Source organism: Dermacentor variabilis, unplaced genomic scaffold, assembly GCF_050947875.1.
Source record: "Dermacentor variabilis isolate Ectoservices unplaced genomic scaffold, ASM5094787v1 scaffold_12, whole genome shotgun sequence".
In the NCBI taxonomy this organism is placed as follows: domain Eukaryota; kingdom Metazoa; phylum Arthropoda; class Arachnida; order Ixodida; family Ixodidae; genus Dermacentor; species Dermacentor variabilis.
In genome coordinates, this window is record NW_027460280.1 from 53,555,585 (window position 1) to 53,576,828 (window position 21,244).

Sequence of the window (21,244 nt, forward strand, 5' to 3'; positions counted from 1 at the left end):
AGCTTGTGTTTCGAATTTTCGAAGTTTTGTCGCTCCTAGTATAGCCGTTCTCACAACGTTAGGTGTTACAGTGGGCCACGTATAAAGTTGCGACATGCGGCTGGGCGCGAGAGGAAACAAAAAAAAGGCGAATCAAAGATTGAGATCAGGAAACTTATTAAACAACAGGAACTTGAATGAACGCAAGTAGCTACATGTTTCACAACGTCAATTGGGAAATACGTATTAATTAGCTGCTAACCCGCCGTGGTGGCTAAACATGTGATGCTCTGCTGTACGGCACGAGGTCGGGGGCTCGCTGCCCAGCTGCATTCCGACGGGGGCGGAATACGACCGTGTCCTTCGATTTAGGTGAACGCTATGAAGACACTCGGGTGGTCGAAATTAATCCCGCACCCTCTACTATAACGGCCCTCTTGGGGCCAGTACGCAACTTTGGGACGTAAAATCCAAACAATGATTAATGGTAGCGACCTATATAACGGTCACCATCTCACTCCACTAAGCGTACCACATATACTCGCGGACAGTGTTGTGCGGTAATGAAGGGAAAGCTATACGGGCGCGTGGCTGCTGCCCACGTGTTACCGCGCCAAGTAGTCCGCCAGCGTTTGACAGTGCTTTTGGTTGCTCGGAACAGACGCTGAATTGACGCAGCTTCCACTGGCGACGGTTTCGCGTTTGGCCATACGCGGAAGGGAAAAGCCGCAAAATAAGTAAACGTTTACATTCAGTGGTCTGTTTTATCTTATTGAACTGTTGCTTATAAGGTGTTTATGTTTTCTCTTCCCCAGCTTAAACTAACGTGGATGAAAACACAGGACTCTTTTCAGAAGCGCTCTCACTTGTGCGCGCTTTGCCTCCGTAGCTTTCCCTTCATTGCCACAGAAAGTTGACCGCGAGTGCAGTACGACGCATGTACATGTGCGACCGCTATGGCTACTAGTGGCAACTATTACAGCGTTGCCTGCGTGCCGCTTATGTGCATGGGCGTTGACTTCCAATATGGACCGGCAAGCACCGACCTGAAGAATATATCAGGGCTACATTCGCCCCAATTTCAACAACGCCTGGATAATACTGAGGTAAACATCGATATCGGCTCCGGGACCCATCATAACTTAATTCCGCCCTTTGACGCTGCTGCGGTTGAACGAACACCCGGGACATCGAACCAGACGCGGGCATACGTGACAGATGCGGAGCGAGCAAGGCAAATTGGTTTCCCAGAGAGGTGCGGAAACAAAGTAGCCATACCAAGCTGGGTGACATATCGGTTAATCTTGTGTTCCGGATACAGGCGCTACCGTCATGATACAGTGCAACAGAAAAACCTTAGCACACCAGATAGCAGCCTTCTTCTGATACGTTTGGCCTTAAATACCGGCTTACATGAGATACAATAAGACTAAAGCTCGCTCCGAAATCCACGTATGCTGCGACACTCGGTGTCTCCAACGATTCGTGAACGCGACTCAGGAACACAGTCACTACGTGATGCGATCGCCACCAAAAGCAAGTTTTTTATTGTTCAACAATTCGTTGCGATTGTGCTAAAAATGTCCTGGAGTAAAATACCATGGCACGGGTTATCAGAGAGCAGGAAAAACCAACAAAGTCCGTATGTACAAAGAAAAAGGCTGGCAACAACTTCTGAAAGACAGAACAAATTGTCCTGAGACACACATCTACCCTAATCACGCATACAGGCATCCTATACACTACACAAGGAATTTAAGACACTGCGCACAGTGGATTGCCTCAAGCAACGTTTGCTTATATCATGGCTTAAATAGCCCTGAGCATCGTGTGGCCCGCACTAGGAATGCAGCCACGCCTCTGAAGTGCCAACCAGTGCACAACATTTGCAATGTACATGAAGAACCTAACTCACTAAGCTTTACTAAATATCTAGGCAAGGTGTAAATAGGGCACCCAAAAATATGAGTATGTACAAAACTCTGCATGGCATTCAGCCAACCCCCAGTGTTCACTTGTAAAGCACTCCAAATGTCCCCAAGTTGCTTGGCACACGAAACAGGTACACTCGGACAGGTCTGCACTTCTCATTTAAAAAAAAAAAAACGCCCCCTCTAAGCAGCACATTTTTACAGCGCACTCGAGCAAGGACTAGACGAGCAGTCCTCAGCACTTTCGAATGTCCCAAGCTGCAGACGCACGTGAACTCAGACTAGAAACTCATTTCGTGGACAAGCTCAAGCAGTGGTGCTTTCTTGTAAGTGCATCTCGTACAGCCATGCAAAATGCAAACACCGCTACTTCACTAACAGTTTGCACAACCATGATGTGACCAGTGCTGTAGCCTAACCGTATACTGTCCACCTTCTCTCTTTCAGTAGTAAGCTGACAGGAACAATTAATTAAACCTATCACTTGGAAGCTAATTAAAACAGCACAATAAGCGAGAATGGTTCGTTAAGGGAGGGTGCAGGTAGCCTACAGGGTGCCTCCAGTCACCAGTAGGGCCCTTCTGTGGCCAGGTTCTTCCAACTGGCAAACTCTGTCCAAGAGTCCACGTCCGCCTTGAGGGCGTCTGTAAAGCGTCGCAACACAGTTGGGCTGGGAGCCTTTTTGGTTAGCGCCACCAGCTTGTAGTTCTTTCCTTTGTTATTGTCCCAGTGTTCTTCCTGCTCGTGCTTGAAGCAAACGCAGAACTCTATCACGCCTAAATTGCTCGACGCCGACGACGGGATGGGAATCGAGAAGCAGAACGTGTCGTACATGTTGCTTAAGTGGCCGCTGGCCACGTACTCAGCCGCATAGTCTTGCATAGTCTTCCAACCATCGAAGCTGGCGCGCACAAAGACGCGCTTCTCGAAGGTGACGTTCTTTACCTTGATGGTGCCCGTGATGAGCTCGTCGCTCTTGACAATGACGTTCTCGAGCGAGACGAAGTTGGTGTCGAGCGTCTGTCGGAACTCTACGTAATCCGAGGCCGGCTGCGTGAAGGCAGTCTCCCACAGAGGCGCGTCGAGCCGCATGTCGCGCGTTATCCGAGCCACAAACTCGTCGGTCCACCGCGGCGGGCTGTCCGACGGCTCCTTCATGACGCGCACCTGGGTGAGCGAGTAGCCCCGGTCATCGGCAAACGACACCCGCCGCTTGATGCGGTTCGACGACGTCGGACTCGTCGGTTCGCTCTGAATTTGTTCGTCGCGCGGAGACATACACGGCTTGATGGGCGGCACATTGGTGGAGGCTCGTCGGTAGCTGCGTTTGACCGAGCACGTCTGGAAGAGCGGGTTACTCTGCTGCAGGGCGCAGACGCTGAGCCGGCACTCGCTGCCCACAAAGAGCGGCGGGTTGGCCGACAACACCAGTTCCAGGTCCATGGGCATGGCGACGCTCGCGTGTCCTGTGCAGAGGGACGACGAGTCAGCGCTAATGAAGATGACACTGGGCGCTAGCGGCATATGCCATGACCGTGAAATCTCTCCAAGGCCAACTAGTGCGGGCAGATTGTCACCGATCAATACGTTCTGCATTCACTTGCCGCTCAGATGCACTGAGCTTGTGTGGCGCGATACTGTAAATGCAGGCCATTGCTCCTACATCAACTCCCAGAAAGGGCTCGAGCGCCGGCGAGGCAACCTGACGGCGGTCGAGCCCTTCCAGGCCGCTCCTCTTTCTCATCCGGCACCGCACGTCCCACCAGGAAGCCCATGCGTGCCCGACGCGACACTCCTGAGTACTACTGACAAAACGCGACACAGCTATACTGAAATTCAAGGGTACGCGCAACGGCCATTACGATTTCGCCATGATGCAAGCTCGCAAGCAGTCAAAGCCCGACCGAGGGCTCCAAACCCTCCCGGAAGGTGAGAACACAACCTCCGAGATGATGAGGATCGCCAGTCGCCGAGCAGCCGCAAATGCTACAAATACGCGCGCAGTATAACATGGCAAAGCAAGAGCACAGAATTGTAGTCAGAGTGCACTACTCACCCAAACTTTGTTCCTAAGTATGCGGCATGTCACCGTCACTACGACAGAGAATATGGACTGCGCTACGCGTGCGCGTACGGAGGCGCTCTGCGCCGCCGGCGACTGGCAGCATGAGAAAAACTCGGCGTCGCCGGCTGCCGCACGGAGGCGCTCCAATGCGTCAGGTACTGTTCACGTGCCGCGCGCCGGCCCGCCAATAGGACGCGAGTGATACAGGCAGTGCCGCCAGTGCCGGCGAATCCTGCTACGCGCCGATGCGAGTGATCCAGCGCAGATAGACCGCTCGAAATAGGGCCAACCGCAAGCGCCGCCAAGCCGCGAGTACGACGACGCGCGCGTCACGACGGCAAAACAAACCACACCTGCGAAGAAGCCGGCACACGCTCCGTGCGCCCATGAAAAGTATCAACACACTTGCGCAAATAGAGGCATACGTAAGCACGCTTATAGACAATACATATAAACGCACTACCACTTACGCTTGCAAGTTCAGCCAGGAGTACGTGGAGATGCACCAAACGGGCTTGAACACTTCCGCGTTACTCGCCGCGAGGCACTAGGGGCGCGTCTACTGCAGCGTTCGGGCACCATCGAGGTTCCCAAATTCACTTAGCGCTGCTAGATTTCATTCACAGACCGTATGAACATTTTCCGGCGAACCAAGGCCGCGACCTTCAGCGTTAGTTTACGTCCCCGAGCCTCACGCCACCCGGCATCTCCATACCCTATGGCGTCTCTGTGGCGGTGGCGCCACCTCTGATGCTACGACGCAACCATGTGTGCAACGCCTGTTTGCTCGCTATTTTTAACGCTGCAGCAAGTTTACGATCGTTTCACGAGAAGGAGGCGTCTTGTTTTCAAGCGCTGGGTGAGGAGCGCAGCGTAGCGCTTGGTGCGCTGCTGTGTTTCCTCGCACGATAGGCACATTCATGCTCCTTGTCTTGGGAAGGCCGAGGCAAGGACTGATAAGCCGTTCATATCGCCCGCTTTCTAGGGTAGCGCATTAGCTGGCAGTGTCCACTACAAAACATGATAAAGCCGCGAAATGCCACAGTATGAGGGGCAGCAATAAATATCGCCATGCAGCGACGCATTAAATACGTCAAGTACAAATTAAATGTGTCAATCATTTATTATATACCGAAGAAAAAAAAGAAGCATAGCTTTCACAATTGTTTCATGACCTCCGTGGAGGATACAGCATATAAGGTTAAATTTTCAGTCAGTGCTATAGAGTAGTTGCGGGCTTGGTGACACCAGAGGCCCTACAGAAGCTTTTGGAATAGTCAGAACTTATTTTGGAGATAAAACTTTTATTGTCCTCACTTGCAGACCAAGCGAGTCGCACAAATTTATATACTATTTGGTACATAAGTACCAAATAGTATATAAATTTTCTAGTATTTCTTTTCTTGAAAACGATACGCTCGCTGCTTTCCTGTCGAGAATGCAGTGCCACGCTGATTACGCTTATTCCGTTCGTGACTTCGACGTATCGGGCTCGCAGCGTTAAAGAAAGGAAATGCGGACAAAACAGATAACGGTTATTGTTGTGTGGCAAATATACACTCCAATGGGTGTACATTACTAAGAGTGCTGCAGTGATGGAGTAGAAGTTACTCCCTTAATGGAATAACTTACTATTTTTTCTTTAAAATTATAGAAAAACAATAAACAGAATACTCAGGTAAAGTCGCAGTAAGGCAAGCTAACAAAAGAGAACAGGAAATATGTTACAAAAATTCACTTACTTTATCAGTTTTCTCGCACAAAAAAATTTGACAGAGATAGTAAAGAATCGTGCACTGATTACAGAAATGCGTAATTATTCTGTTTCATAATGAGGAGTATGAGAAGCTAAAATTATGCTGCTCAAACGTTTCTTCCAACACTTTGGGAAGTATTGTGCAGTGTGCAATCGTAACAATACCACATGTAATAACGCAATCATTTATAATAGATAGGGCTGGGTAAAGTCCCTGGATATGCTAAGCATGCATATACAGAAAATTTCTGTTTTTATCCCTCTACGCCGTCCCCCCGTGCAAGGTAGCCAACCGGAACTACCTCTGGTGAAACTCCCTGCCTTTCTATGCATCCCTTTTCTCTCTCTTTCTTAGGGCTGGGCATCGATTAAACGAATTAAACCTACCGATCGGAACCTTTTAGTCGATTAATCGGATCAACGGATTTACTCTGTAAGTGATCTAAAGAAATCTATACCATATGGCTGTTTATGTACGTCAAGTTTGAAAAAAAAAGGAAACCGTGCTACAAGTCACAGTTGTGTTTAAAAGCACGTCAGCGACACTTTGTTCATCTATTGAATTGTTCACCTATTGAATGTATTGTAAATAATGGGTGCTAAATAAACTGTAAACAATGCTTTTCCCCACCTGCGTGATCTTTAAAGACCGCAGTATTCCCTAAATAACAAAAGAAAAATGAACAGGATACATAATAAACATACCTATCACTCACACAAAAAAAAAAGCACGTGTTTGCTACTCCATCTATTTCCGGGTAGCCAACAGGTACTACCTCTGGTTAACCTCCCCGCCCTTCTTTGCATCTTTTAATTCTCTCTCTCTCTCTACATATGTACCCCGTCATAACAATGTACTATCCAGGGGTTTTCGAATAGCGATATTTTGCGAATCAAATGCGAATATGCGAGGAAACCGACCACCGAACATCGAATCGAATATTAAATATTTCCAAATTCTTAAACTGAAATATAGAGGTTTCATGGAGTTCGATTTACACGAAAGGCTTATTCACACTATGTAGATAACGCCGTTAACAAATGAATATAGATCAACTGAGAAGCTTGCATGCATGAAAACAAAAAATTTCAAGCCCTAAATCGAAATTCCGCTACCAACAGTCACAGTAACTATAATTTAACTTTCTCTGTCAAATGCTCACACTTTCATGAAAATCGGCCCAGCTGTAATATCAGAAAAGAGTTTCTGCGTTTTACATGTATTTGAATAGGCGGTATCGGAGTTGTGCCCGAGCTAAAGCTTCCTCTTCGCTCCAGCTGCACGCTTTCAACACACCGCACGCCACTACTTCGCTAGTGGACCCTTCAGTCATTATCAACTTACGGCATTACCATCCGCTGAGTCGCGAGGAGTCATATCCTCTTAGTGCAAGCAGGAATCACACGTCACTATAGCGCAATCGCGTGTAAATGAAAGGAGTCACGGACGCGGGCTTCTCCCCATAAGGACTCTTCTTGCAGTGAAGCCACCTGTGACGAACATTTTTTTAGTGCGCTACGCATGGATGTACGCCTGGACATGGCTTGGTGGGCAAGTCGTAAGTGCTACATACAGACTGTCACCTGTAATATAGCCATTGGATTCCTCGAAACAAAAAAAAAAGAAAAAAATGGTAGGCGACTCTAATCTTTGACTTGGGTGTCTCTTAGTGGCCCTCGCTCCTCGGCAATGGCGTTCTTTAGGTTAACTTTAGGCGAACGCAACGCACGAACCGAACTCAGAGACAACTATTTTCCATTAATTAGGAGGTTAAATATCATGCCACCTTCTTGTGAGTGACGTCATTAGTGACGTCGTTACTTCCGTTTTCTACTTCTGTGTTTCCAGGAATTTAACTCTTGCTCACGTGACGGGTCTCTAAGGTCTACGATTCTTTGCTTTGGTGTGCGTTAATCCGTGATTTCTAATTAATTCTAATTGTTCCAGGCACTTTAGTAACTCATCTTCTAACTAAACTTATGCTTTGATATCATATCTATAACGAAACCCATGAATTGTGTACTGTACTATTTTTTCTGTTTTTCCTTATTTATTTTGAATTTTCTCCCCGGTAGTCTCAGGAGGCGAACCGAAAGTGCTGCGCAAGAAACAAGAGTGTCACTCGATGCTCGTGCCACTAATACAAGGTTATCATATCTGGCGCACCATGACAATGAAAGTAATGAAACAAATTAATAGCACGTCCCCACGTTCACATTGCAGAGTGCTTTAGTAAGATCTTGATCAGGGCTAGTTGTTTCATATTTAGAACTGAGGTTAAACAGCGCGAATGAAACAAGGACACGAGGAAACAAATATCACAGACAAGCGCTGACTGCTGTAAAAGTTGGGGTCGGGCATGAAATCGATGGCAGCTGACCCATGCCGTCGTCCAACTCATCCACGCTGAGGACGTTGTTGAAGGGAGAGACTTGTTCTCATTGAGAACGAGGAATATGTGATTTATTTACAGTATCTACATGAGAACGTTACAGTTCATCAGTCTAGCATGACTGAAAGAGAATGCACACTCAGCAGCCGCGCCACGCTTGCTTATAAACACTTTGTCCTCACTAGATCCCTAGGTGAGGGAAAACGGCCGTTCAACCGTCGACCAATTCGGAGCGTCCAAAGTCATCGTAGCCGACCCGCCCTTGAGGGGGAGGGTTTACACACTCACTTCCGAACAGGTTTCACTGACCACACCGAAGTGAGAGGGTTTTCGTAGACAGAGGTCTTGACCCGAGCAGACGCCTCTTTATCCCAGAGTTGAACCTGCAGTCAGTGGCCGCCGCGTTCGTCCATCGACTGACGACTTTTAAGACCCGTGAGACGGCGCCGCTAAACACCTTCTCCCAGGAGTTCCCCCGCTCCAAACAGACCATGGTGGTGACGGCGAATCCACTAACAATATTTGGTTTGCCGACTGCGTCCAGACATACCGGCGCCGCTCGCTTGGGGACGCGGCGTATTGTCGTCCTTACAAAGCGAGTCACCGCAGCAGACATGCCGGCGCCAACGGGTTGTTGACGAGGCGCATTCTTGTTTTCACAAAGCGAGTCATCGCAGCGGGCCAGGCAGAGTTCGACGGTCGCTTCCCCGAAGATTGCCAGCCCCCGCAGGTCGAGCGTAACACTGCCAACTGGAAGATTATTTGAAATGCTCCAGTCATTTTATACCTTTTCCAGCATAGGCATGCGTACAGCAGTCGCAAATACATCTGCAAAATCAGATACATAATAATCTTTCATTCAAAAAAGCTATTTCTTTTTCCAACAAGGCAAAAGAGGGAGCGCTTGCACATTTATCTCCTTCCTTTCTAATGTAATAAGCCTCTATCATTTTCTTTTCCCTATGAATTTAATTTTTCAAATATGGGAGTGCAGGGGCACTTGTTACAATGTCTTGCTAAATGACTCCCATAGCCATTGTTTAGGTTACTGCTGTGCTGACAAGCTCTGTCATTGAAACATTGTCCCGTTGGCTCTATGTAAGTTTTTCCACAGCTCAGCGGTATCTGATGCATAGCGTTGCGCCTGCAGTCAGTGAAACGAGATTGATGATTTGTGGTGCATAGTGGCCTTCCGAGCGCTTTCCTACTATTGCATATCGAGGAAAGTTTGCACGGGGCACTGAAAAGCAGATTGGCATTATGTCTATTGGAAACTTTCTTTAGATTGTGCGACAACTTGTGCAAGTGTGGCACCACGTGCGCTGGTTTCTTGCCTTTATTCTTCTATTCGTGTGCTGGTTCGGAACTTATTCTTTTTTCTTTCTGTGGTATGGCTTCGCATACTGAAGTGTTGACAGAAAGGGGGAAACCTGCGTTCTGTAATCGTGCTATCTGATTTTAAGAACTTCGCTCACACTCATGTTCACATTACATACTTAGTGCTGCCTTAATGCACGTGATTGCTACGCCCCTCTTAATCAATTTAGAGTGCGCGATGTTGTAGCACAACAAGCTTTTCTTAGATCTGGGATGATATGCCCAGCATACATGCTCATCCAAAGAACAACAGACATTAATATCGAGAAACTTATTGCGGTTGTTAATTGGCAATTCGTGCGTCAACTTAAGTCCTCCCGATGAGTTTATGAACATGTCCAAAATTTATACCGCGTCATGAAAATGCATACATATATCTTTCTTCATAAAAATTAAGTAGTCGTCAACGTACCTAAACACTCGTGTCACAGGTGTGTCCACCAACTTAGCAGAAATTACATTGTCAACCGAGGATAAAAAAATGTCACACGAAATGGGGGCTATGGCTGATCCTACACAGATGCCGGTACGTTGGATGTAGAACTGGCCATCATAATTAATGGCAGTTGAATGAAGATAAAAATCTACAAGTGTTAAAAAATTGTCCGTGTTAACACCTACAGAATTCTGAACATTCAACTCTCCCAAATCTTCTATCCTTTCACGCACAGCACACATCCAACCATCACGCGGCACAGAATATTATAACTCCTCTACATCTATTGAAAATGCGGTTAGTGCAGGTCCCCTGGTCTTCATTTACCGCCAAGATAACCTCTTCGGAACTTCTTACCAGAAAAGGGTCATTTATCTGCAACTTCTTCAGATGGGGGCCCTGTACAACTTTTCCTACATGTCACTGCCATGACGCTTTCTCGGACACAATAACCCTAAAAGTGTATTCAGGTTTGTGGGTTTTGCAAGTGAAGAAAACTTCAAGAAACTCTGTCTCAGCTTTTGTTCACAAGCTGCCGTAACGAGTCCAGGTGCAAGTCTTTGAGTACCTTCAGGGCAGCCTTCTTTTCAATTTCCTGTTCGAAAGAAACAATTTTGAAATTCTTTATTATAGCTTGCTTGGATTTTTGGTTCATAAGGATTGTAGGCAGAACAACAAAACCGCCTTCTTTAACTGCCTGTGGTACTTCAAGCGCATCATTCTTCAGGTTCGTTACAATTTTCTTTGTGGGTGGCGTACCTGATTTTCCACATGGTGCGTGCTTTAGAACGCAGTCCACAGCTTCACCGACGACTCGTTCACGATCTTGATTCTGAGCTCTGTCTCCTATGCTTCTACCCATGGCTAGGAGCTGTGTAGCAGTCAGCTTTGGCTCAAAACTGTATTTTGGACCTTTTCACAGGGTCCCCCTAAGTTGGTCTGGAAATGTAGCCTCCCCAAACGTGGTGACTACGTTGGCACTGATGATCCTAGCGCACGCCTTCGGTAAAAAGATCCTGGTGTGTTGCCACAGGAACTCCGCAGATGGCCCAGCAAGTCTCTAGTAGTCGCGCAGTGTTCGTTCCTTTTTGTAGGGGTCAAGAACCTTCTTGGGGACACGCAAAAAGGATGTGCAAATTACTAATGCCTGAAAAATGTCGTCAAATACGACTATACAATGATTGGCTGAAAGTAGCTGTTGAAGAAAGAAAAGACCCCTGCAAAAAGGGCCGAACGCTGCGCGAGTACAAGAGACGGGCAGTCTACGGAGTTCCTGCAGCAACGCACCAGGAGCAGGTGGGGAACGATCCCACGTCTTCGCATTACGCGTGCGATGCTGCGGGAAGTTGTTTTTCATCCATTGCAATTAATGTATCAGTTCCTTATTTCAATTAGTAAGCACAAGTAACCTTCCCTGTTTTCCTTGGTGTCTTTGTTGGCTTCTCATGATGTGATTAATAAAAATCGAGCCTCTCAGTTAACTCCCTTCCTTCTCGTTCTCTTGTATCACAGTGGCACACTATCCATTCTGGAAGATTGACCAAGAATTGGTGCAGGTCAGTGGCACGTGCCGAATGAATAAATTAAAGAAAATCAAGCAAATAAGAGGCTGCGTTGAATGTAATGAGCTATTAAGAGGCTGTTGTGCTCTAGAGATACCTCTGGTCTAACATTTATATATGTTGAGGTTTTATGTAGGAATTTACTTATTATGCAGAAGAGAGGTACGCACTCTCACTACTTTGTTGGTCAGCATACAACGATTATATAAGTCACCTTTTTCTAAAACGCCCGCTTTTCAAGAGAAACCTGCTCCTCTCTTTTCTGGACGCTTTATTTCGTTATAGCACATTCCCCTACGCGGCTGCTGTCGGCCATTAGTTGATACGTGAGCTGACCTCAATAAAGAAGGATACGTTTGGATCAGTGCGCTTTTTCCTACTGTTATTGTATATATTTAATGACTCAGTTTTATAAACAGGCTCCACATTGCAGTGGAGCTCGCCTCCTGAAATCATGGGTTCGCATTTCTGTAAGTGAAAGTCTGCTTTCGAATTTCAACAATAATTACGTATGTCAGGAAGAAGCAGAATATTATGTGCTCACACTCGGCCGCGGGCGCCCGCATAGGAATTAACCTTTGGTCACACTGCTTGTCGGTGTCGTAGCCGGCGGGTCTCGCTAATTTCGACTAGTTTTGAACACTCATCTAGCCTCGAACCACGCGAAACTTAAAGGGCCCCTCACCAGGTCTGGCCAAATTGAGCTGACAAGCGCAGGGCATACAATGCGCGCCAACGATCATGTCTCATTTCGCTGCGCGCCGCGGAAAGGACTGAAATTTCAAACCGAACGCCGTTTGCCCTTCTCGTGGCCGCCGTGCTCCTAGCCGGACGGTCTATGTGCGCCTATGTACACGTGTTTGTGCTGTGACGTCGCTCGTAGTGATATGTGACCTCGAGAATTATTCAAGGTAACATCTGCTATTTGCGTAATCTGCTGCCTGAATAGACGAATTAAAGCTTATAGAAATAATAAAACACACAGACCGAGTGTCTGCATTTTGTTTTACTTCGCACCGGAGCAAGAGAGCTGTACTTCCGTTTCGTCTGCTTGTTCCCACGTCCCGCAGTCGCGCGCGCAGACCCCGAAACTATGTCATTTTCTGCTGTGTTCTAGCGCGCGATGATGCTCTGTTATCCGCTTGTGTCTGCCTCAGTATTCGTGTAGCACTGACTTATGCCGCTAGTCAGGTGTCCTCGTGCACAGCGCGCCAAATCGTGCGCTGCGCGAAACGAGACAGTGATCGTAACAGCTCGCGCACGACGCCGTCAGTGGAAGTACGCCGCGCCGCTATTGTACCATCGCTTGTACCATAACATAGATGTCACTTCTTGTCCTGTATCGCATTTATATGAGCATTTCAGTGATATCGGAAGACGAATTAATTTGTTGTTTGTGACTGTTTTCTGAAGTAGACTGTCGTCACACATCTCCGTTTGATATTACCCTCTGTCAACGGCTCAATCATGTCTTATTCTTTCCTTCAATTATTAATTTGTTAATGATTATATCACTGCTTTTGTTGTTCTAGTGTACACTGTGGATTACGTAGTTTTTTATGGTTTGTAATGTCTTTTTTTTAGTGCATTTCTGTTTGCTGGCATACTGTCTAAGCCAACTTGTCATTGTTTTTATTTTTGCTTATGTATTGTTTGGTCGGTCCTAAATCAGTGCCTGTGCCTTCTGCTGCTGCCCTCAGACAGTGTGTAAGGCCCGTCAAGTTGCTGCGAGCAACTTTTTCATTAAATCCCCCATAAATTGTACGTTTATGGAAATAAAGGCATATTTGTATTTGTAATTATCCAAGGCAATATCTGTTATTTGCGTGATTTGTTACTTGAATTGACGAATTAAAGTTTAGAGAAATAATAAAACACACAAACGGAATGTCGGCGTCTTTTTGTTTTTACTTCGCACCGAAGCAAGTGTGATGTACTTTAGCTTCGTCTGCTTGTTCCCACGGTCGTGCAGTCACGTGCGCAGGTACCGAAACTATGCCACTTTCTACCGTGTTCCAGCACGTGATCATGCTCTGCGATCCGTTTGTGTCTGCCTCAGTATTCGTGTATATAGCACTGAATTATACCGCTAGTCATGTGTCCTTGTGCACAGCGCGCTAAATCCTGGGCTGCGCGAAACGATATCACCACAGCTCGCGCGCAACGTCGTTAGCAAAAGTGCGCAGCGTCCGAAAAAAAAAAAGCAAGGAATAAAAAATGACGGCAGGGCCCGTGACGTAAGCGTCACGCAATCCTCGAGGTCCGGTGTGGGAGAACGCAGGGAAGGATTTTCGCTTGCGGAAGCGAGACGGGGCGAGTGGAGATAGTCTCTCGCTTTGCAGTGGAGCTCGCCTCCTGAAATCATGGGTTCGCGGCACTGAAATATTTCTTTCTCGGCTATTAATGAGCCGATTTCAAATTTTTTTTTTTTTTGCGACAGAACGCTCTCTAGAGGACGTGTAACTTTCAGCGTATAACGAAAATTTGCTGTGGGGCCTGGTGAGGGGCCCTTTATGGCCATACCACAGGCATGCTTGTCAGCGCACCCTCATTCCAGGCCGCTTCTGGTTAGACGCCTTGGCAGAGTTCGCATTGAGCTATTGATAGCGCTTCAAAATGCGAAAGTTGGATGTGGCTACTATCCGTCTGTCAAGCTTGTGCAGGACAAAGCCGGTCCGCGCTACGTAACACGGCCAGACTGGAGCATATGAGCGCGACCGCGCACTCAAGCCCTGTCGTGCACAAACGCGGCGCACCCGCACCCTGCAGGGCCGGATTAAGAAAAATGGGGGCCCTGTGCTAATGTGCATGCAGGCCCCCTTTCCCTATACTGACCCCCCTGTCACCTGCTACGCTACTGGAAATATGCCATGTCTCATTTTAATTCCACCAAATAAAAAAGAACGAAGTGCGATCAACGGGATTATTATTATTGTTATTATTATAAGGAAAACAACAAAACTTGCTTGAAACGCGTGCTGTTGTAAACACCAACACATATGTTCACTTTGTGATTAATCTGCATTCTGTTTTCAGCAAAAGCTAGGCTTTAGGGAAAACTTTAGTGCATTCAAGACGAACAAGAACGCAGAAAAGACAACACAGCTCAGATGTCTATCCTTCTGAAGCTAGGCTTTGTTTGCATCACTAAGTTTCATCCCGTGAGGAGACGCATGGTTGTATCCAAAACATTCTTCATTAAAATTCAAGCATCAGACTGCCCGCGGTAATCGTTATACACGTCACTCTATAAATATGCAATAGATATATACAATACTTAAGGCAATACAAACACCATAAAAATGCACTAGAATACAGATGAAAATTACCAACTGTAATTGCAAAACATTATTTGAAAATATTTTCGTTGAAGGTAGGACTCTCCCCCCCCCCCCCCCCCCCAAGCAAGGACGACACCAAATAAACGTGGCACTATCAAAAACAACAAAAATACAGTTCTTTATAAGCACGCTAAATATAACAAGAACAAACAAGAGACGAACAACGAAGATTTGCATATCTTCAATTACACTGCTCAGCGTTTCATTGGCAACGTGGAGGCTGGGAGGCGACACAACGAACTTATTGGAACTATTCATGTATAGCGCAAACAGTCCTCTTTTAGAATGGCATATCTTCTGCGCCTTCGCTTTGGCGAACTCAGATATAGTCTGTTCGAAGGATAGATCGCGGAGGAGGTCACTTTCAATGGACATGTTAGCAAGCGAGTTCACCTTGTCGTTAAGGGGGCTCGAACGAAGGCGATTTTTTATCAGCGACAACTTGGGAAAATGATCGTTCGGTCTCACAGTTTCCCACGGGTATGCTTAAGTACATTCGCAAAGCAATAGAAAGGTTCGGAAACGCATCAATAAGCTTTCTTTAGTGCAGCAACTTCATTATTCCCAGGGGACTCGTGTCCTGGCACACAGAGTTGTGAAAAAAGTTTGTAGGTCTACACCAACTTCTCAGCCTGCTGTGCCAGAGAGGCCTCGCTCCCAACTACTGTCAGCAATTTTAAGAATCCGAACCTTTCGCAGAGTTGAGCGTAGGCAGCCTTTCGCACTCGCAAAGCAGAGCCTAGACTGTCAAGTGCAGCATTGTAGGTCTCTACGATAAACTTTTTTCTACCTTGTAGCGCACTATCGCTTTTCCGTCCGGGTGCTTACTCAAAACGATGCGTTTGCCCTCATCCTGATAACATTGATTGTTACTTAGCGTGCGTGCTCTGTCTTCGAAGGTATCAAAGAAAGGTCGCAATGAATTAACAAAGCCTTATAGAGAGCTCAGCAGGTCTACAGCAGTTGAAATGTCTAGGCCTGGTTTCTGAAGTGCTAATCTCGTTTTGTCAAAGCACTCCAAGATTTCACTCCTGAAAATTGCTATAATGCAGTCTCTAGTTTTGTCATTTCATTGAAGAGAGAGTGCGTTTAGTTCCTAGTGTCACCGTTTTCTTCCTCGTTCTTTGATATAACTTCAAGGCAACACAAGACTGCATTGAACTTTTTCAAAATGGCCTTACATGATTCAGCGTGTCTTGACCACCAGGTCTCAGAGAGACTTTTCAAAACAAGCTGCTGGCCAGTTCCACCCATGCTATTCAAAAGATACCTCCGTCGCTTAGGTGAGGCAGCAAAGAACACATACAGTCTCTGAATTACACTGAAAAATTTGACAAGGCAACTGTCAACGCTACACGCGCCAACTAAGTTCAGTGAATGACCAGCACACGGGACGTAGACTGCCAATACGTTCAGGTGTTCGATTTGAGCTTGCAGTCCTTTGTATTTTTCTGGCATATTACTCGCATTATCATAAGCTTGGCCCCTACAATCATCAATTGAGATACCATTGGTCGTCAAGAGGGACATCACGGTATCGAAAAGATACAAGCCGGTATGCGATTCAATTGGAACAAATTAATCCAAAAAAGCGTTCGTACACTTTTCCATTTAAATAGTATCGTAAAACTGACAGCTGATCGACGTGAGTAAGGTCTGGAGCCGAATCGACAATTAAAGAAAACTATTTTGCGCGTTTCACTTCGTCAACGAGACGTTCCTTGACAGCCTTTGCCATATATGCTCGATAAGTTCATCACAAATGGTTTTTGACAGATACGATGGGTGACCTTTTCTTTTGTTCCCGTAGCGTTTGATGTGCTCCTCTAGAAAGGGATCAAACTTGGCAATGGCCTCAAGCGCTCCCATATTATTGCCATTTCTCGGTGAACCAAAAATCTCCTCACTGCACCTAAACGCTAGGTTGCGCTCAGCTAGAAGCTTAACTACAACGACTACGCGCTTCAACACCTCTGTCCAGTAAGCGGTCTCAGTGACAAGATGCTTAACCAGCTCCTTGTCAATTGTGCTGCTAGAGTTAGAGCGGGCGAGCCATGCTGCCACGTAGTTCCGGTGTTCGACGCTATTTTCATGTGCGCAAACCTTTTCTTCTGCTCTTTTCCAATCAGAAAAGCCGTGCGTGGTGAAAGCACTGGGGTTGCTTGAAATCGAAAATAGTTTGCACATGAAACAGCAAGCGGAACATTTGGACTCCGAGCACATTAACCAGTGTCGCTCGTACGCGTCCCCATTTACAGCCTTTCGCACGAAAAGATGAGGTGACATATAGCGTTACTGAGTTTTGTATTGCCTTTCGGAAGACGGAACACTTTCTGCCCGATTTTGAGAATACAATGGCCCTTTCTCAAGGCATACACTACGAAAGTTGTCAGTAATAACGTCCGGCCACTTAACGTCCGGCCCTTCGGAGAATGTCGCAACCTACCTCTTGCTGCGGGGGTGTCCGTACTTCTCTGTTGCCGCAACGAGAAGCCGTCTCATTCGTCCTCTCGAGGCACACTTTGTGGGTGGGAACATGCTTATTTGAAGCCAAACTAACAGAAAACAAGTGAGTCGGTTCTTGGAGTGTTGCTTCCTGGCGCTCGTCAGTAGAAGGAGGCTCATCGGGGAAGTGCAGCACCTGTTGATCAGCAGTAGTAGAAATCGGGCGTGGTGGACCGGACACCTGGAGCTCTGTGGCAGGGGCCCGGCCGAGTAGCATAGACGTTGCTGACTCAGGAACAGGACAGGGCTCGGTTAGCGTCGGTTGCTCAGAAATATGGACGACCGAGGTTGGCACCGTTTTCACAGGATCCAGACAACCAAGATGAGTCAAACCTTGCTTCTTGCCAGGAAACCGTGGTGATGGAGTTGGCAAGTCCTCCACAGAAGCACAGTCGATACTATTGGCAGTTTGACACGGACTCTGGGTAGAGCGATCATACTGCTCCGCGGAAGCTGCATTCAGTAGGTACTTTGTCATCTTCGGTAGCTTCTTTTCACGCTCTTCTCTTTCTAACTTCGCCTTTCGTTTAGACGCACCACTTTGATGCTTCCGACCAAGCATTTTCGCATGAATGGATGCTAATTGTTCACCGGGCACTTCGTCAGTCCGACGCGACCGCAAGTGTCCAACGGTGGCCGTCCCGATGACTGGCGCACGCTGCCTGGATGGTCCGTGGCTGGTCGAGAGTGGTGCGTCCCCCGGGAGCTCCTCAGCGGGCGGGCTTATGCAAGCTTAACCGGCGGCTCGGGGCTGAATCGCAGCCCGCGATCAACTTCCTTTTTATAGACGCGCGCCGCGTCTGTCTGTTACTAGCGCCAAAGCAGGCGTTTACATACGCATAGAGTTCCTTGTACAAATTCCCTCCCTCTCCGTACAAACTCACTCCTTCTCCCGTTTCAGTCTCGTCTTCCTATTGGCTAGGAGCAATTGTGTTCTGGGAGGTTCTCGATTTTTCTTTCGCCCGTCGACGCCGAGCCCGAGAACGAAGTGGAGAGGGCGACTCCTAGCGCGGGCTAAGTTACGCGCTCTCCGTCGCCTCCGAGTCATCTTTTTCTACTTCTTTCTGGAAAGTTCGGCGACCAGTCTCACCTACTTTTTCCGTCGGGCGCACGCGAGGGTGCGCAGCCACTAGGCAGGAATGGGCCCTGGACACAGGCCTTTGTGTCCAGCTCTCCAACTTCCCCCTTCCCTCTTCCACAACCCTAGCCCTAACAGTGAACATTCCATGCCCCACAGCACGCAAACAAAAGCACGTGTGACGTCTTCTTTCCTTTCCTGCCTAGACACTGCCATCAGACTCATCTGCTATCGGACTCATCCTCCCCCGCCCAAATTACCATCATGGTAAAGAAAAGTCGAATGGGAGGCACTGTTGGGTACTGCAGCACATCCTTTCTATGAGAAGGACAGCGGCGGAACTATTTCAGAGGTGGAGGGTGGCGTGGTGGTGATGAGGGGCAAGGAAGATTTAGGTCCTCATCCCACATTACGTTTCAGTTGTTCCCCCTTGCCCCTCCTCTCCAGACAGCACTGGACAGACGGACTGACAGGAAACCACGAAAGCTCTTCCAAGCAAACGCACCTCGCTTCGTAAGAAAGAGGGCCCCGCCGGGGTGGCGGGGGATTCCTGTTTTTGCAGCTCGACAAGCTCTCCCCAAATGATCAGGCTAAACGCATGCTGTTACATTAGGCGGGGGGCCCCATCTACTCGTACTGGTTTTCTCGCTTCATACATGTCGCTCGAAGTTCCCTCGCGCATGGTTCCATATACTAAGCAGGTTAGAATAAATGGGCCCCCTTCTCTTACTGTCCGAGGTGAGGCCCTGGGCTGCAGCACCCTTAGCCCAAGGACTGTGCAAAGAACGATGAGAAGATTGCTAGGCATAACGTTAAGAGACAGAAAGAGAGCGGTTTGGATCAGAGAGCAAATTGGTATAGCCGATGTTCTAATTGACATTAATAGAAAAAAATGGGGCTGGGCAGGTCATGTAATGCGCCGGTTAGATAACCATTGGACCATTAGGGTTACAGAATGGGTACCAAGAGAAGGGAAATGCAGTCATGGATGGCAGAAGACTATGTGGAGCAATGAAATTAGGAAATTCGCGAATGGTAGTTGGAATCCGTTGGCGCAGGATAGGGGTAATTGGAGATCGCAGAGAGAGGCCTTCGTCCTGCAGTGGACATAAAACAGGCTGATGATGATGATGACAGCGTGCTGACCAGTCAAGTTCAAGTTATCTGACAAGTCAATTTCATGACTGAAGTCTTGACCCATATAAATCTGTGAGCACCCACTGGGACCTTTGGTCTAGAGTGAATCAACCAGGAAATGGAATTAACAGAAGTCTACTATACTTTCATTCAACCTATTTAACTACTTACAAGGTCAGGCCTACCAAATACTCGAAAGGCCTGAATGGCAGTGCCTGGAAGGTGGCAGTAAATGAACCCTAAAAATAAAACAATTACTGCCAGTGCAGTACAAGCCGACACAACCAAAATGCACTTATGAGATAGATGGACTATTAAACACTCAACATTCTTTATAGACTATATTTTGTTCTCACTTGGAAGACAGTGGGTGGTAATAGTAGGTCAAGACATGGTGAAATGGGTAAGCTACCCAAAACCTGTTTCACAGGTTTTGGGTAGCTATAGTGAAAGGTTAGTGCTCGAGAATCTCTAAGACATCAATATTATTGCAAACAGAGCCTTAATAATCGAGGAACTGAGATAAATGCAGGACATGATTAGAGACTCCCCCTGGGACATTCACGCAGTTGCCCGATGATGAAAGCACTCCACAGTCAAATTCTGTCGCTAGTACTCAACCACCCATTCTTCAAGACATCCTTGTATTGTATTATAATACAAGATGAAATAAAATGCTACTTGTCCAGTTCTGTTTCACTTTTAGAAAAAAGAACTCATTGAAATTTCTCTTGACAACGACGCGGGCAATCGAAAGGTTTTGTTTTCGCTCGACTCCGTGTCGCCCACGCTTTCACGTATCAGTTGTTATCGTGTAGTGCTGCGCTGGTTTTGCTGGCTCACAACACTCACACAAATTGCAAGTAGCAAAGAATTCAACTTCCATGTGATGTCGCGGGATGCTTGAACGGTCTATGCCACTTGACCAAACAACAGATGCAGCAGCGAATCCACCTCTCTGTCTTGGCTCAGTATTGCTATCTGTCGGGCGCTGTTTTACTCACTGACGGCAGCAAAGGGTGGTGATGGCGCATGCAACGTCACCACTCCCCTGTTTGGGTGGCGGGATATTTGAATTGTGATAAAGCTATTCGGACCCTTCAGAAGCACTTTTCTCGTAAAGTAAGTCTTTTCCTGGCACGAAACAAGCATTGTGAGGTTTCTGCAATGGTATTTAAAGAGTCCATGTCAACTTAGTATTTGTCTTTAGTGTCCCTTAAAGCACAGGATTCTCAAACTATCTTCAGGCTTTAAGCATTTCAATCAGCATAATTCTAACTGCCTAAAATGGTATGGAGGGGCCTTCCTCAGCATATCCTAATGAAGTATATTTCCATAAATCATAACAGGCAAAAAAATTCAAGATTTTTTACAACAGCACGCTGCTCCTTCTCTCCATCCCCTCCATAGTCTGCGAGACACCCCAGCGGCAGCATGGTCAAATAACATGTACAGAGACATTCTAGATAAGCATGTGAGGGCATGAAGACAGCTCACAGGAAATGCACATAGCCTACTTTGAAAATGGATTAGGAGTGGGAGAAATGTTTGTGCTGCTGCCACAAAGATGCCCCATCATCACTGAAGTCCTTCTCACTTACCCAGGAACGAAATTCACAATGCAGGACAGGTACCACAGAAGGTGAAGCATAACAAAATGTTTCTTAAACCACTAATCAGCTCA

General features: G+C 47.0%; 1 protein-coding gene across 3 annotated transcripts; it reads right to left on the reverse strand.

The window, feature by feature from the left end:
• Positions 1-1,498: 1,498 nt before the first annotated feature.
• LOC142566160 (protein phosphatase 1 regulatory subunit 3B-B-like) lies at positions 1,499-4,680 on the reverse strand. Of its 3 annotated transcripts, XM_075677002.1 has the most exons (3): positions 4,446-4,679; positions 3,967-4,328; positions 1,499-3,376 (listed from the first exon to the last, which is right to left on the reverse strand). In XM_075677002.1, the coding sequence occupies exon 3, from the start codon at positions 3,357-3,359 to the stop codon at positions 2,475-2,477; it is 885 nt and encodes a 294-aa protein (XP_075533117.1). In that variant the 5' UTR covers positions 3,360-3,376; positions 3,967-4,328; positions 4,446-4,679; the 3' UTR covers positions 1,499-2,474. The 3 variants fall into 3 exon arrangements, with proteins under 3 accessions (XP_075533117.1, XP_075533118.1, XP_075533116.1); XM_075677003.1 differs by lacking the exon at positions 3,967-4,328 and having other exon boundaries at positions 4,446-4,680; XM_075677001.1 differs by lacking the exon at positions 4,446-4,679 and having other exon boundaries at positions 3,967-4,376.
• Between the last annotated feature and the right edge of the window lie 16,564 nt (positions 4,681-21,244).